The sequence below is a fragment of the Ornithodoros turicata genome, chromosome 6, assembly GCF_037126465.1.
Source record: "Ornithodoros turicata isolate Travis chromosome 6, ASM3712646v1, whole genome shotgun sequence".
Taxonomy (NCBI): Eukaryota; Metazoa; Arthropoda; class Arachnida; order Ixodida; family Argasidae; genus Ornithodoros; species Ornithodoros turicata.
In genome coordinates, this window is record NC_088206.1 from 24,176,156 (window position 1) to 24,193,239 (window position 17,084).

At 46.6% G+C, this 17,084-nt stretch overlaps 1 protein-coding gene and 2 long non-coding RNA genes across 4 annotated transcripts in view; 1 reads left to right on the plus strand and 2 right to left on the minus strand.

The window, feature by feature from the left end:
* Nucleotides 1-7,943, minus strand: part of LOC135396440 (protocadherin-like wing polarity protein stan) — a 47,509-nt gene extending 39,566 nt beyond the window's left edge. The window contains exon 1 of the mRNA XM_064627404.1: nucleotides 2,656-7,943. Within this exon, the coding sequence (XP_064483474.1) occupies nucleotides 2,656-7,608 (4,953 nt within the window). The 5' untranslated portion in view covers nucleotides 7,609-7,943. The remainder of the gene's footprint in view (nucleotides 1-2,655) is intronic.
* Nucleotides 201-12,080, plus strand: LOC135396443 (uncharacterized). 2 transcript variants are annotated; one of them, XR_010423388.1, is made up of 4 exons: nucleotides 201-433; nucleotides 1,080-1,132; nucleotides 9,353-9,489; nucleotides 11,828-12,080. It is a non-coding gene; the product is annotated as an uncharacterized LOC135396443 (long non-coding RNA). The 2 variants fall into 2 exon arrangements; XR_010423387.1 differs by having other exon boundaries at nucleotides 202-526.
* Nucleotides 12,081-12,863: 783 nt separating this feature from the next.
* LOC135396442 (uncharacterized) lies at nucleotides 12,864-14,846 on the minus strand. The gene is made up of 2 exons (XR_010423386.1): nucleotides 14,446-14,846; nucleotides 12,864-14,373 (listed from the first exon to the last, which is right to left on the minus strand). It is a non-coding gene; the product is annotated as an uncharacterized LOC135396442 (long non-coding RNA).
* Between the last annotated feature and the right edge of the window lie 2,238 nt (nucleotides 14,847-17,084).

Consider the following 17,084-nt stretch of genomic DNA (forward strand, 5'->3'; position numbering starts at 1 on the left):
TTTCTTTGTTTACAGAACTTCTGACGGCAGTGAGAAAGAGAGAGAGAGAGAGGGGGGGTGGGCAGTTCAAGTTTACACTGCCCCGGGCACAAACTCGCCTCGCGACGGCTCTGATTGTGCGATTCTGAAACAGTTTGCCGATCCCCCACCCCCACCCCCGTGGCCAAAGCAAACCCAAGGAAGCACACGGGTCACGCGCTAGCTATGCGCAGAGCGCGTATCACATTCCAAAGCAAACCCGCGCGACGCCGCCGGGAGGATGCACGGAAACCCCAGCGCGGGGCAAAAATTGCTATCAGAGTGGAATTCGCCATGAACTTCAACCGGCAAATTACAAAACTGCCGAGGAAGCTGGGGGTAACCGCGTGTAGCGTGTACACCTGCTCCCGCACCCGCGCATGTGCAGCGCAATGCCGTGCGGCACCACCGGCACGTACTTACGTTGCCGCTGTTTCAACAGTTTCACCAACGAGCCGGCAGCGTTGGCAATGCCGCCATTTGCGTTATTTTGGCCGCTTAGTACAGGGTTTGTACATTTCGTGTGAATTCAATCGCCTACAGAGCTGTACATTTATCCTACCTGCATTAACTAATTGCTGTGCCCGGCATGCCGCCAACACTATAAAGCTCAAGCTACCCTGTAGTTGAAGTGCCGGTAGCTCAAAAACTTTTCGGGCTCGGAAACCTGGCTCGGGCCCTAATATGACGCGTGCAGTGCTATGTACCCCTTTTGCACAATTAACTTGAACCAAATAAGGTACATACATCACAACTCTCAACGCATGCACTGCCACTAAATAAATAAAAAAGACCAAATGTATTTCCCTGGGACTGACTTGGAAATACCAAGCCAGAGCACCATATTTCAGAAGGCAATTACACAGTACAATTTGTTAAAAATTCAGTCCAGCAAAGCTAGACTGTGTGTAAGAGGCAGAATATATAAGATAAAATCATATAACAGCTAGATGGTTCTATAACTAGCACCCTGCTGATAAAGTTATCTGTGGTAACCAGCCAGTAGTGCCGCGATGTCTGCGAACAAAGCTAATCCAATGTCATCAAAATTGTTGTTTCAGTTCAGCATCTCTTCCATTCAGGACAGCACAGACCTGACTCTTGAGGCTGTGAGGTGAGTATAAGTAATTTCACATTTCATCCAGTGATTAATAAATAAACTACTACCCAGTGTCAATTATGAACTGTATGCCTTTTGCCAATCAATCATCATAAACGTTGCGATGATCATAAATTCCGAGTTTTTTTTTTTTTTATTCCGTGATAGTAAATACGAGTAGTTCCTGGTAAAAAGACAACGTAAGGGTGGGTGCTATAAAAAGTCAGTCACATTTTTGCGCATGAAGCTATATCTACTTGAGAGACGGGCTTCCGCTACCACACAGTAAATAATTTGTGCCAGAGAAACGTACGAAAAAAATTGTTGTTGCCATGCACGACGTAAAAAAATACTACGACCACGCACACTTTCATCTTCGTGCATTTCCTCTGCGCTATACTGATGGAATGAGACGAGAGTTTGCATGGTCATATTTATTTTGTTACACAGTGCTTGGTAACCACAATTTTTTTGTAGGTTTCTCCGGCATACATTCTTTACTCTGAGGCAGCAGAAGTCTGTGCATCAGTGAGGTATCGGACATGGAAGTATCACGTCATGCACGAAAATGTGACCGACCTTTTAGAGCACCCACCCTGTATTTCAAGTGCTTACTAGTAACCTACGCAACTAGCTTTGAGAAAAAAGTTTGAGATTACAGCATAGTGTTTTAAATGTCAATTCTTTGTCAAAATTTTCACATACCCTTAAAATTTGTGGAACTTTTAAAAGATGTAGGCAAGCAGATAAAGCCTGAGATAAGCCTGAGCACCATTCTGAGCTAATCTGAAACAAATTCTCAGGTATTCCCACCATTGTGGGCACTCTATAGTAGCGGTTAACCTAAGAACTGCACGTGAGTTGCTGGTGGAGAACTTTGTGTACATATCCTATTTACACTGAACTGCAAATATAATTATTGCTCAACATAAACGTGACAAAAGTGAATAATATCTTTCAAACATTGTGTTGTACTCTGATAACTAAATATATGGAGGAAAATATTCACCGACAATGCTATTCTTATGCTGAACACGACTATGCCACTATGCCATAGAAAAATCTTATCCATAGATAGGGTTGCCACCAGGCCGGTATTATACCAGCAGGGCCGGCTATTTGCTCGCTCGCTCTGCCGGTAGGAAGGTGATACCGGGAGCCTTTTGCCGGTATTTGTGGCTCAATACCTTTCATAGGGGTTTTTACGGGGTTTTCCTTTCAACATTCCACCACAGCTTGAAGAAATCTGGAGCACAGACCAAACTCCGTAGTCACCAGTCGTTTTCTTAGTTATTCATTATTATTATCATTGTTGTCTTGAGCAAGTATGCTCATTCTTTCTTTCTCTCTCTCTGTATACTTTCCACCCTTCACCCACTTTCCCTTTCCCGCGAACATTTCCTCCTTTCCCTCTATTCCACCTCCTCTCCCTCAGCCGGTATTTTGCACTCCGAAAGGTGGCAACCCTATCCACACAACATCCATGATTTGTGCAAAAATACAAGCTTCACAAAGAAGCACACATTCCAGATGTTTACCTGCAGTGATGTCTGTGAGCTTTGTCCAACATGAACATGAAGCAGGAGAGCAGAGCGAGTTCTTGTGCGGAATGCCAACCCTGCGGACCACGGAAACTGGATGGGCCGCAGCAGGGGATTGAACACCAGGTAGCCATTCCCGTCAAACCTACGAACAGGTTCCACTCCTTCACTGCAGTCCTTTCCCCCAAAGCCCAGTGGGCAACGGCACACGAATGTGTTCCAGGCCTCCTCGCAGGTGCCACCATTTTGACAAGGCTGCGTGTGGCAGAAACCTCGCTTTTCCTGACAGCCTCGGGTGGTTGCGTTGTTCGCCACAAATGTGTTTAGGTCAACGAGTGTATTGTCTACGTACAGGTCACTTATGCAGCCAACAAAGTGCTTATGGGAGACAGGAAAGTGCGTGGAGAGGTCGGGAAGTCCTCCGAGCTGCAGAGGCCCTGTTAGATCAAGAAAGCGATAGCACGTCTGCATCGAGTCTGCGCATCGCTCTTCCAGATGGAGGGTGGTGCTGTTGGCACAGTGTCCATGGGCGCCTGTCAGGCGTCGCGCTAGCATGGGGTCACAGCCGTCCAGAGAAAGCTGAGCTGTTCGGTTGTAGTAGGTGACCTCTGCAGTGTGCCACTTTCCGTTGCTCACCCCACCAGGGACAACCGCGGACACCCAAACCGTCGTCATACCTGTAGAAAAGGTGAGGTTCACAACTCCCCCGACAATTTCCAGGGCGAGAAAGTCATGCATGTCGTTGTAACGGCCGTTGTAAAGGAGCAGTCCATTTGGCTTCTGTGTAGCAAAGCTCAGCTTGATATGCAAGCGATGGCGCTGTCTCAGGGATGGGAACGTCACGTAAGAGCCCAAGTGAAAACTGCGTGCCCGTAACTGGCAGCTTGTGGTGCTCCACTGAGATTCATCGGGGCAAGTGGTGCAGTTATGAGAACAGACTTTTGTTTCACAGTTCTTTCCTGTGTAACCTTCTCGACAGAGACAGACATAGCCTGCCTCCTTCTGCATGCAGGTGCCGTTTTGCCCGCAGGGGCTTGAATAGCAGAGGTTCACTTCAATGTCGCAATCATACTTTCGCTTCATTCCAGTAAATCCCTCTGGACAGCGGCAGGCAAACGTGTGCACCGGATAAATAGGTCGGAAGAACACTGATTCTGAAGCAATGAATGTAGAGGCATTGCCAAATTTCAGAACCGAAAGACACTCTTCGAAGTTAAGACACGGCTCACGGACGCACAGGTTGTCATCGAATGGCAAGACATCAACATCTGTCAACTTGGTAAGTATGGCACGGTTCAAGTACAAGCGTTCCTGAAGGTACTGTGGGGCAAAGTAGACGTCTTCGTTACTGCCTTTAGATACAGAGAAACTGACATTCAGCACTTTGTCGTCATCCTGAATGCTGAAGATAAATATGTCCTCCCTAGCAGAGGGGACAATGGCTGACAGGCCACTGAGGAACTGGTCGTAAACAGGAGAGAGGAACTGTTGCCGAGAAATGTTTGCTAGTCGCACCGTGACACTGCTGAAGAGCATGGCTTCTGACACCAGACGTACTGAAAGGTGGCAGACAGCGGACACTTCATTGATGCCATCAAAAGCACTCACCTCCATGTCAGCATTGATATGAACGTTAGAGTTGAGGCTAGGGCTAAGGCTTATGTCTCCTGAAGTCTCGTTGAGGATGAGCAGGTATGCGTTATTTCCGGACACAAAACGATACCGTAAGCGATCACCCACATCAGCATCCCACGCAGGGACCTTCCCAATAGGACCGACGGGAAAGTGGTGCTGGTAATTGTTGAATACGATACGGAAGTCCTTGAGCACTGGAGCATTATCATTGACATCCGTAACCCAGATCTCTACTTCAACATCATTCCGCAATGGAGGCGATGACGCACGGACGATAATGACATACTTCTTGTGCGGTGATTCGTAGTCTAGTTCAGTCCTGGTGACAATTTCAGCAGGTTCACCTGGACGAGCAGTTAGAGAAAAGACTTCAGCATCTGGGCCTCCGACTACGGAATACTGAATTATGGCATTAGGGCCCTCATCAGGGTCATTGGCTTCTACTTGGCCTACTACTGAACCGACAGGACTGTTCTCTGGAATGAACAAGCGAATTCGGTCAGCTTGAAACCGTGGTGGGTTGTCATTGACGTCTTCTACGTACACCGTAACCGGGACAGATGCAGACTGTACGGGGGAGCCCCGATCCACAGCGTAAACTACCAGATGATAAACAGGTAGTGTTTCTCTGTCTAGCATTCTGTTGGTACGGATGATGCCCGACGTGGGATCAACTCCAAAGGCACCTCCTCCGTCGTTCCCTCCAAGAAAGGTGTACCGAATCTGTCCGTTCAGCCCCAGATCATTGTCGGCAGCAGAAACGTGTACAACGCTGGTTCCAATGAGAGCATCTTCGCTGATGGTACTCGTGTATCCTGCTACGGGAAACACTGGAGCATTGTCATTTACATCTGCAACCTCCAGCTCGACGTTGGTGGTGTCTGAGAGTGGAGGATTTCCACTGTCCTGTGCCATGACCACCAGTGTGTAGCCACTGGTCTTCTCTCGATCTAAGGGACGAGTAGTGATTATTGCACCTGAACTAGAATCTATGCGAAATTCCTCAACGTCTTCCTCCAAAGTATACATAATGAGAGCATTTCGGCCCACATCCCCATCTTGGGCTTCAACAACCACCACAGTCGTGCCAACAGGGACATCTTCTGGGACACTCGCAGTATAAGGTGTTCTCTCAAAAATTGGACGGTGAGTGTTGGCATCGCTAATGTTGAGGTAGACAGTTGCAGTATCTGTGCGGCCGCCAGAATCTGTTGCAGTGACGGTCAAAGCAAAGTACTTTTCGAGCTTGTAATCGAGTGCCTGTGCCACAGATATGACAGCCTGGCGGTTGTGGCTCACAATGCTGAAGCGGTCTCGAGTGTTCCCACTAGTGATCTGGTACAAGAGACGCGAGTTCTCGTCCCTATCTGTTGCTGTCACGCTCACCACGGGCGTGCCAGGAGGGTCAGCCTCAGACACGGTTGCCTCGTAGACTCTGGGCTCAAATACGGGGTCATTGTCGTTGACATCCTGCACACGTAGAAGGATGCTCGCAGTAGCTGAACGAGCCGGAGACCCGTGGTCACGAGCAATCACCTGAAAATTGAAGTTAGAGTTGTCTTCACGGTCCAATTCCCTCGATGTCACAATCCACCCTGTGATGTCATCGATGCGAAGGGGTAGATCATCAGAAGATGAAATAGCGTAAGAGATTTCAGAATTGGGGCCATCATCAGCGTCATAAGCTTGAACCCTGACTATGCTGTGTCCCACGGGCACGTTCTCTGGCACACTCTCGTGAAACAACGAAGTATAGAATTTTGGGTCGTTATCATTTGTGTCTAGCACATTAACCAACAACTGGGTAGTGTTGGACCTGGAAGGTGTTCCGCCATCTTGGACACGAACCACCAACCGATAGCTTCTTGTGCTTTCATAGTCGAGTGGAGAAAGCAGTGTAACTGACCCAGTCAGACTGTCCATGGCAAAATGACCCTGTGTGTTCCCTCCAATGAGGCTGTATCTCAGAGCCGCATTTGATCTGTCATCAGCATCTGTTGCCCTGATTCGTGCAATTTCTGGATGATTCAACCAATTGATATCTTCAGATACCTTCACGGAATAAGACCTTTCGGAAAACTGGGGGTAGTTATCATTGACATCTAAGACTGTGATTTGCACTGTTGTGGAAGATGACTTGCGTTCCGTAACAGATCCAGCATCACTTGCTTGCACAAGCAGAGAGTAGAAGGATGTCTTTTCTCTGTCTAACCACGTCTTTGTTGTAATAATCCCAGTTTTTGCATCAATACCAAATGCCGATCCGTCCCCAGTCAGTATGGAATAGTCAATTTGGGCATTAGCTCCTATGTCCTGATCAGTGGCTCTCACAGTAAGTACGGTATATCCAACAGGCACAGATTCTCTGAGAGACGCTTCGTAGTTGGACTGTTCAAAGATGGGCTCGTGGTCATTCTCATCTAATACATTTACCTGTAATGTCGTACTAGCAGTGACAGACGAGTGGGCCACAGCCACCACTCGCAGGTAATGCACATCCATAAACTCACGGTCTAGTTCCGTCGTTGTTGTTACAACCCCTGAAGTGGGCTCTATGTGGAACATGGCTTGACTGCGCGCATCAAGCACCGCATGCAGCGAATACGCCGCGGCATCGTTTGCCTTTATGGTCTCCACGACATAGCCCCTGTCTTTGCCTTCGGGGACACTGGCAACGTACAGATTGCGGTCAAAATGAAGTGTATGCCGTTTTTCTCGGCGCGGTGCACTAAACACTACGGTCAACTGGTGCAATTCGGGACGGCACGATATTTGGTATGGCACATGCACATCGTCGTTCACGCACACATCTTGGCGAGCGACCAGATCCTCACCTTCTATGGCACAACAGGTGTTCGAGGAGTTCACCAAAGTAACACTGCAGTTTGTGACACCAGGGATGAAATGAGTTAGACGCGCGATTTGTTCGCTCCGGACGAAGCAGGACGAGACGTTTCCGAGCCGAACTTGCACGGTTGCAGCCGGTGTACGTTGCGCTTCTGTCACACTGCAATTTGGGAACAACACAGACAAAGAGATGCGCACCGAAGATGTTGCTCGGCGAGCACCAATCTCCACCGGCACCGGATTGCGCCGGACAGAAGTGCAGTCCACCGCTTGCGTGAGTGCGACATCGCCACTGCGGTTGTCAACGGTGAAGAATCCTTCAGATAGCGACGTTGCGTGGAGGTAGTATGTCCAGTCGCCCGTCAAACCCGTGCGGAAAATGACTGTACCCGGTCCGGCATCCTCCAGTCCCACTTGAAGGCACTGCACTGATGTCAGCACACAGACCAGGAGAATCGGAAGCTCCATGTCACGAACTCATAATAAGACATCCATTGCAGTGTCGGGTCACTTCATTCGGAGACCACATCATGGCGATCACGTTGACTATCACGTTTACCTGGGCGTCAGTTCAGTTTGCATCGATCCGACTGGGCATGCTTTGTGAGGCCACATTGTTGGTGTTGAATATCAGACGACGTCTCGATCAAACAAGCAGGAATGCTAAGGCGAATCACACGAGCGTCCAAGAAACCACTGGCGGCCCTCATTGTCTCAAAACCGGTCTTGGGGTCTTGGTATCCCATCCCCTCCAAACCGCTCCAAACGTCAAAGCGAAACAAGCGCGTCCTAGTTCGTATTGGCTCCGCAAGTTCGGAGAAGCGCTCTGCGAGGTGGCTGTCGAGGCCACGTGACCCCATCACGTGACGAACACAGGCGCTCCGCGCCCAGCGTTGTACGCGTACGGCCGGATTGATTTTCGGACCGGCGGCTCATTTTCCGTTTTCTGACACCTTTTGGATTTATTGTTGTTGCGTTGCACCTTGTTCTTGCAACAAGCCGACTGTTTCGCCTTCAGCAATGGGGTGTTGCAGTGGGGTACTCGATGAGGGTAGCAATCTCTAAACGTGCTCCTGGCCCCATAAACATGAAGTGAAAAATAAGGAAATCGACGTAGTTACCTTTGTATTCGTCTCAACTCTGTAATGGCGAGCAGGGGGGTACAGCCAGTACAGCTTCCACTCCCTCTCTCGAAATCTTGGGAGAGGGAAACGTGGGTGGAGTCCTCCTTCCCCATCCCCACAGAATCCCTTTAAAATACTTTCAATTACACCACTGCAACCGTGGTTGATGGCTGCTCGATTACTGTAGACAAGGGTAACTAAGAGGCTGATTACATTCACATGTTTGCATCTAGTGGGTGAAGCATGACTGACGTTAGGGCATGGAATTAAGTCGTTTGTCAAAGTGAAAGGCAGGTGCTAGCATGATGGTGTTGTTGCCACTTGGTATTATTACACTCTCGTAGTAGAAATTTCCACGAACTAGCAAGATACATGTACCATTATTCTCTTATTCAGGCCAGAAGAGATACCTAGATGCACTCAGTTACGTCCCATTCATTTCGCCTAATGTACCAGTCGGAACTGCCAGCAAGTGGCACAGTGACTTACCAAGACACCCTAGCCCCTCCCCTCCCAACGAACTCCACCAAATGTTTTGTGACATCCCCTGCCTTTTTCTTTTTTCATGTGCACCCCCTATGCCTTTATTGCAGTGTTTCACATGTGCATGTCGGCAATGCTATGTAAAACTGTTGCAACGTAACATAGAGTGTGTGTCTTACTTGCCCTGCACCTCTACAGATTGACGTGTGCACCGAGCGAATGCATTGTCAACAGCTTGGTTCAAAACAGGTTATAGGTAGATGATATTGCTTCAAACGTGGATTTTCATGTCTGGTGCCGGTGAATAAAAGGACATTATTCGTGGTACAGGGCAATGTGTATGACATAAAACCTATTCTACTTGAAGAAATAATTGGACGGAGTTCTGTCAGGTAAAATCAAAATCAGAAGTATTAATAGAGTGCAAATTGCCAAAAAACAGGTTGTACTGCATTTAAAGGGGTGGGTGAAAAAAATGTCGCATGAAAAATTAAAATGGTAGAGTTGGGTACGTGTCCATCCACTGTTGGTGTTGCAGCAGTTTTCGCCCACTGTACTATTGCGAAACTGTGTGTCGTGCAGCCTGTTGAATCACCTCTTTCTAGATCTGCTGCCACCTTGTCAAACCAACAAGTACAGAGGATGCTCGAGAGCTCTAATCCAGCACAAATGTTCGTCTCTCTTAGCCTGCAGCTCACGTAACAAATGCCAAGCAGTTCGTCACATTGTTCCTGTTCAAAAGGTAGGTGAGCTTGTGCATACCAGGGAGTGATACCATACCACTTTTACTCACGCAGCATGACATAATGAAAAGTATGGGAAGATGACTCTTTCTTGTTGTTCATTCTGTGTAAGCGAATAAAGTTTTGGTGCCACCTTCCTTTTTTTACTTCATCGTTCCCAATGCTTTTTTGTACGCTGTCAAATTTAGTCAAAGTTGAAACTAACACATTTTGTAGTTTGTCTTTGGAACAGTGATGGGCACCCAAAATTGAACCTCTGTATGCAATAAGGGGATAAGTTGACTTATCCCCTTTTTACTATTTTTGCTGCAATGACATCTACATACCAGTATGTACCTGCCATAGCAAATTTAGGACTGTATTGCAATTTATTGGCCTGCTACAAGAGGTTAAGAAACGGGAAGGGCATGTATGTCAATAGGATGGAAAATCAGATCAGGCCCCTTTTCTCGGTTTGGGATTTTTTTACTTATGTCTTTATTGCATACAGAGGTTCAATTGTACTTAAAGTACCTGGCATCAGTGGCACTTGAAGTACGGTATAAAGTACCACATTCTAAACTATTTAAAGTAAAGTTTAAAGTACTTGTCAATCACATTGCAACTGAGTCATGGCAGTAATCTTTGCAAGTTGCTACATCTTGAAGAGGAAAAGCAAGTGGAAAAAACGGTACTAAGGCAGAGTGTGTGTTGTGTCACTTCCTTAGGGCAACTTTTTTCCTCCTTTGCTATGTTTTTCTTTTCTTTCTTTTTTTGCAAGTGCTCGTCCTGAAGCTCAGCTTGTTAGTGCATATACACCCATGAATATGAACTGTAACAGATGGCATAATTTCCGTTTTTAGATGCTCACGCAACTATTTGCGCTAGTGGAAAGTATTTTAATTTCCCTGATTTGTTCAACCTTGCATCTCTTAGTGTGCTATGAAAAAGGAGGTCAGCAATTTATTTTCATATTCAAAAATACTGTTTCCAGACAGAAAACTCACTTCATGCTTTCCATTTTTTGTCTTTGCATTTCCAGTCAGGCACTCGAGTACCTGATGGGAAAGTACTATACAAAAAGTACTTACAGTAGAGTACAAGTACACAATTGGAAATGTACTTCAAGTACAACTTAATGTGAGAAAAGGTCACGGAACACTGGGGTGTCATATTTCTCCATTGGAGTGACACCCCAGCAGCAAACTGAAGAGGACACACATACTGAGATGCACAGAATGGCCGGTCACCCATTTCTTATTCAATCTCTTCCTGGCAGCTAGCAGGGTGCCGCTTCGACAAAGAAATACGCCAGTGCAGTGTTCTGTAAACTTTTATCCAAGGCTGTACAAGTACTCAGAAATGTACTTGGTAACTTCGCCAACAATCCTAGTGGTTACCGTGGTATGTGGAGCATTCTAATGAAGACTTCTGAGGGATGCTCGCATGTTTTCTGCAGTGGGGAGTTCTCTCGGACTACCGAAATCCCAGAGCAAGAGGGTTAGCACACCCCTCCCGATCCTGTGCCACCATCATCTCTCTCCTCCCTCTTTCACTCTCCGTTCTCCTCTTCTCCCTTGCCTGGGTGCACCGAGTCACCACTGCCCCCCCCCTCCCCCTACACACACACTGTACAAGCACTTTAGTTCTTGATTCTTCAAGTACTGCCCATCACTGTTTTGGAATGTGTTCAAGAGAAGCTCAAGTTTTTGAGTAACATTTTTTTCTTTTCAAGAAAATTTGACACTCGCAGTGCCGATGTCTACTTTTCACCTCCAGGGAGACAAGTGGGAAATTTGCGCCCCCCTTTGGTATTCTTGCTTCCCGAAAGGTGTCCTTTTTGCGCCCCTTTAGGCGGGCAGTTGCCCCCCCCCCCCCCCCCCACACACACACACATACGCCGGCCCTGGATGCAGTCTTTCATGAAGCAGTGTTTGATTGAAACCTGTTCATTTGGATATTCACCTAGGATGATGACAATGGTTAGATAGTTCGGCTAAGATTTTGATCTTTCCTCATGAATGGGTATCTAGGGTCAGCTAACTAGTCTACTGTGCATTTTGGCGTGAAATGTATTCGTGTCACTTTGGATGGCTGCTAATGTGTGCTGGGAAAGTCCTGGAGTCTTTTGAACATGGTACTTTAGGACTACAGTTAACTCCTTAACATTGATGCAGCTATGCAGGTCACCGTAGTCTTGGCCTCACAAGCTCTGTAACCAAGGAGATCTGATGAAACTGATTTGTGTTGTTTCTCTCTAGTGAGTCCTCTCAGTTAAACCCAACATGAATGAAAGTGAGCTAGGTGTAATAACATGGACTAGAAGCTACAATCAAGTGCTATATTTTTGTGTAACAGGAACTGAACCGTGTGTGAACACCGATGCTTACCATGGAAACATACCGCAATTGGATGGTTTTCTGAAATAATCGTGAAGCAAGAAGTTGTATTCTGGAGAGATAAAGAAATCTGGAGATCTTTGAAACTAGGGTTTCCTTCACAAATTTTCTACTGCAGCAGTGCACAATTTCAAAAATAAATGTGAAATCTGTCTGTATGTACTGACATATGAGGGCTTCCCTTGAAATAAATGTGACGACTAACAGTCTTAGCAGGACTCAGCTTAGGACATGCTGAATATAGCATCCACGAACTACTTCAGTCTCACTCCCTCTAACAGTCTCTTTAGTCATAACTACACGCCCATATGAGTAAAGAAAGAGAATTAGCAGTATTTTAGTGGGATTTTTGTATGGTTTGGAGGTTGGAAGTGGAACCCACATCTCTCTAGAAATTTGGTGAACAGAAAAGAAAGAGTGAAGCTTTTTAACTAACTGAACTCTACTATCACCATTACCTGTAGCCTAAGCGACAAGACATCATGAACTATGGGCACTGAAGCTGACGTGCCCTTACAACAGCTGTAAACATATTCACGAGCATTTGACCCACATGCAAGACTGATATGTGTTCTCAAGGTTATGAAGATACATGCCTAGGGCCTATTTCAATATAAAAGTGCATTTCCTGAAGTTATCTATATTTTTATATACATTTATCATCAAAGCCTAAAAACTTTTGGGAACTTTTGAAACTGAAGTTTGTGGAAAGCACTGATGACTGATAAGTCATGTGGTACCTGTAGTCCTAGGCTGCTGCTTGGACAGCAACGATTTATACACTTTGCTTGGTTGCCAGCAAGAACAAAAATATTTTGACGGAAATGTGATGTCCACATCCAGAGAAGATCTGGTATACGACAGCGTACTACGTATTTAGGCAAAGTGATGCGCTCTATGACAGAAATTGAGGTGGGTCCCTCGAGGACATCTAGGCACCCTTTAGATGAGCTTCACAAACATCAGTAACCCATCTGCATTCATAACAACAATGATAGCGACAGCTACAAATATATTTGTTATGCACTGTGCTGTCAAGCTCCTGCTTACATCTGGGCTTACAACATCCCTAGTCTTAAAACAAACAGTAAGATCACACACAAGGAAAAACAGATTTTATCTTTCTTTACCTGTCTCCGGTTTTTCTGTTTGGGATGTGTACCAGCTCGCCTGTGCCCTTTTACCCTTAATCCCTAGCCTTCCACCTGGTAGCCACGTGTTGTGTACTGTAGCAATCATCAATACATTCATGATATCCTACGATGACAATAAAGCACTTTGCATGGTGAAGTATTGTAAAATATTCTGTCTATTCACCTACTTTTGCTTTTGCTAGTATGCAGTTCTTACAATAGTTCCTTTTCGTGCATCCAACACTGCACAAAATTATGCAAAAAAATTGAAACTTTTTATACCGAGCTTTCACGAGCAAACAACAACCTGACCATTACATGGTTATTATCCTCTATCATGAATCAAACAAATGGCAATCAAACATAATATGACACTCTAAAGAACTACTTTTGACGAAAATGATGTCAGGTTCTTCCATAACATTCATTACTCATGAAGTAGTGTACGTGTTAGTAGTAGTGTAGTGTACAAATTAAGTGGATATGCTGCATTTTCACTTGCTTTGTCTCGCAACCAGCCTGTTCTGTGCATCCATGCATGTCGAGCTTTCGTGACAAAAAGGACGCTACATCTTCTAGTAAGTAGATAAAGTACTATTAGCGCAACAGAGGCTTCACGGGCCGTGAACAGCGCACAACTTCAGCTCCTTCAGGAAGCATGTACTTGAGCAACATCCCTGAAACATCTAAGTGGGGTCCTCGAATGTAAATCTCTTCAAGAACACACATTTTGCGTTTTTGTGGCATGGCAGGTTCTGTCCCATTCATCACAGAGTGGAGTCTCTCTCTTGGAGGGCTCGTTACTGTGGCTCGTGCTGGAGCTACATCATCATCATCATCATCGTCGTCGTCGTCGTCGTCGTCGTCGCAGTCGATGAGCTCTTTTTCTGTACCCGTAACATCGATCACAGAGTGGAGAGAACTCCTTGGAGGGCTCGCTACTATAGCTCGTGCCGTAGATGCACTACCATCATCATCATCATAGTCGTCGTTGAGCTCTTTAGTACTTGTGTCGCTCGCTGACATAACAGAGACACTGGGAGTGAATATGGGCCCAGTCGCAGACAAAAGGCAGCTTCCTGACAGTGCGTCGTCTGACGAATTGAGAGCTCTGTCATCAGCATCATGTACCTTTTGCTCCCATTTCTTGAAGAAATGTTCTTGACGTCGTTTGAAACGCTCTAAGACGGCACCGAAGATGCGTTCGCCTCCACTCATTGCGATTAGAATGAATACATTCAACTGTACTGAACCACAGAAAGGTTTGTTAACTTGCCGCTGTCTGTGTAGGGTGTCTTCGTAATGTGTCGACTGGGTCGGCAATTCTGCGTAAGTGCCCAGCCACGGCAACAGGAAAACACGTGCGCAAAGCCTGAAAAGTAGATGAAAGAACTGATAACTGATGTTCTGAGGCTGGAACAACATAGAAGGGACAAATACATACAACGCCTCAATTTGCTTAAGGAATTAGCGATGAATATGAAAGGTAGCTCTTTTTGTAGAATTTCGTTCCAAAAATGAATATGCAGATTGCAGAGTACAGCACAGTCACGGTCGTGCTCGTGGTACAGTTCGGGCCTTTTTGATTTTTGGCTCCCCGCCGCCGCCGGGTAGAGGATGGATGGATGGATAGTGGACTTGGCCCAGGGGAGTCGGACTCGCTTGGCGTGACCACAAGGGAGCTGCCATCCGTTGGTCATGGAAGGCGTTGCCCTTGCCTTCCGTTGGCTGCTTCATTCCGCTAAACTTGACGCGGTCGTTTCCTATATTTATCACTTGATATCTAAATTCGGCGTACTATGTGGGTATCTCATACGTATTTGTTAAACAAATAAGCAGTGAACATTTTCCCACTACATCACTTGCGTGTGTGCTGTCGTTCGTTTGTCACTGTATTATCACGGAGCTCGACAGACCAGAGCAAGGAATGGCGGGTGGTTTCGTTCTTGCCACTTCCGGTTCCCGTTGGTTCGCAGCGGTTCGCAGAGCATCATGAAGATGACGATTTACTGCGTGTATTCATCTTTGGATTATCGTTGTCTTCGGAAATACATGCCTACATTTGTTGCGATGGGTAACGATTTATTGATTTCGCTCGCAAAGCATACAAACGCCACTTCAACACGTCATAGGCGGTAAACATGTTCATCTCTGTTGGTGGAGAGCAAAGGGTTGGCGGTGTCGCAGGTAGTCTCATAGATAATAATATGATTCACCTTTGATATAACAACGTTTTGTAGTTCCGTATCGGGACCACTCGTTTTTGAAAATTAGTGAAAGGGTTAGAGAAGTAAATATTGCATAGAAGTGGAAGAAGATCATATAATGAATCTAAAAATGTAAGAATTATAAAATTCTGTGGACTAGAAGTTTTTTATATGCATTTAAACAACCCCATCTGATTCACTTTTAGCGCAGGAGAAACACGGGAATGCTAAGCCTAACGGATTCGAAACTTGCCGTCTTGCGAAAGGTAGGGTCGTTGAAATAGTCTAAATCACCTCGCTTTAGTGAAGTTAGGTTAGGTTAGGTTAGGTTAAGTTAGGTTCTACAGATTGGGGGGCGCAGCCCCCCCCCCCCCCCAGGCACGCATTAGGCGGTGCGGGTGCGGGCGTCTGGTTAGGTCAGTCAGGTCCAGCCAAGATGGCGGATCGCCATCAAGAAACCGGCGATAAAATTTAATTTTTATACGTTTTACGCAATATACGAGGGTCATTCCTGTTTAATTTCGTTACTAATTACTTCCTCTTTCACGTAAAAGCGTTCGATTTTTGTTTTTATTCTTTTTTCTTTGAAAAAAGCCAGTGGTCCCGATACGGAACTACATCCCAACGTCTACCTTGTGACTCCGATAGCACTACTCAATTTTGCACGTATCCCGAAGGTTCGTACGTACTCAACGCAATTACACGGCTTACCTCGCTTCCTACGATGGATGTCGTTCCCTCCATCGGCTCGTAGAGCCAATTGGTAGAGCCCTGGACCGGTAATCCAGAAGATGTGGGTTCGATCCCTACAGCTGGCTATCCTTTTCAGTGACTTTTATCTTTCATCGTTGATTTCTTAGGCAATTTGAGGCTTGTTTGTATCTGTCCCTTCTATGTTGTTCCAGCCTCAGAACATCAGTTTCTCTCTCGTTTCCCTGTTTGGTATCCCACGTGACTGCACAGGGTTGGCAACAAACGGAGCAGCTCCGCTGTAGTTAGGGGGCAGAAATTCGTCCACTAACACTGTCTATGACCAACGGATGGCTGCGCCCGGGCGGTCACGCTCGGGGAAAGGAGAAGGGAACAAACAAACAACTTTATTTTCGGCCTTGGAGAGTGGGGAGTTTCATCGCAACAGGCGATACTCTACCCCAGTGCTTGGTGGAATGGGGGGAATAAAATAACGTGCCCCTTTACAATAACGATCGAAGTCCGATGGTGTCCAGAAATGTCAGAAGACCTTTGAGCGCAGAGCGTTGCTGGGCTGGATTGGGCCAGGGACCAAGCAATTTCGGTAGGGAGAAAGGGCGAGAGTCCAGCTGACGAAGAGACTCGGAGAGTGTGGTTCGGGAAGGTTCGTAGTGAGGGCAATGAAGAAGAATGTGCTCCAGATCCTCAAGAGCACCACAGTGGCAGCAGGTGGGAGAATCAATTTGTCTCAAGCGGTAACGCCACTGAGCTGTAAAGGCCACATCGAGGCGCATGCGGTGGATTAATGCAGCATCCTGACGAGATGTGTTTCGTGGCATGCGGAAAGCGAGCGTGGGATCAACTCTGTTCAACATAGAGGGGGGAAGAATGTCGGTTGTCCGTTGGCGGGAAGCCAGGGGTGTCACTAGACGTCGCAGAATTGAACGGCGGTCTCCTCTGAGCAGAACAATACGGGTCCGGTTCCGAGACGAGAGTGCTGCTTCTGCGGCGCTGTCGGCCTGCTCGTTCCCCACGACACCACAATGGGCTGGAACCCACTGGAGAACTAGCCTGTGGCCTGCGGCGTAGATAGTGTGGTAAGCCATTAACACGTCTGTGACTAGGGGTGCGGATGGGCCTCGTATGCCGGAAGTTTCAATTGCTTGAAGTGCAGATTTGGAGTCTG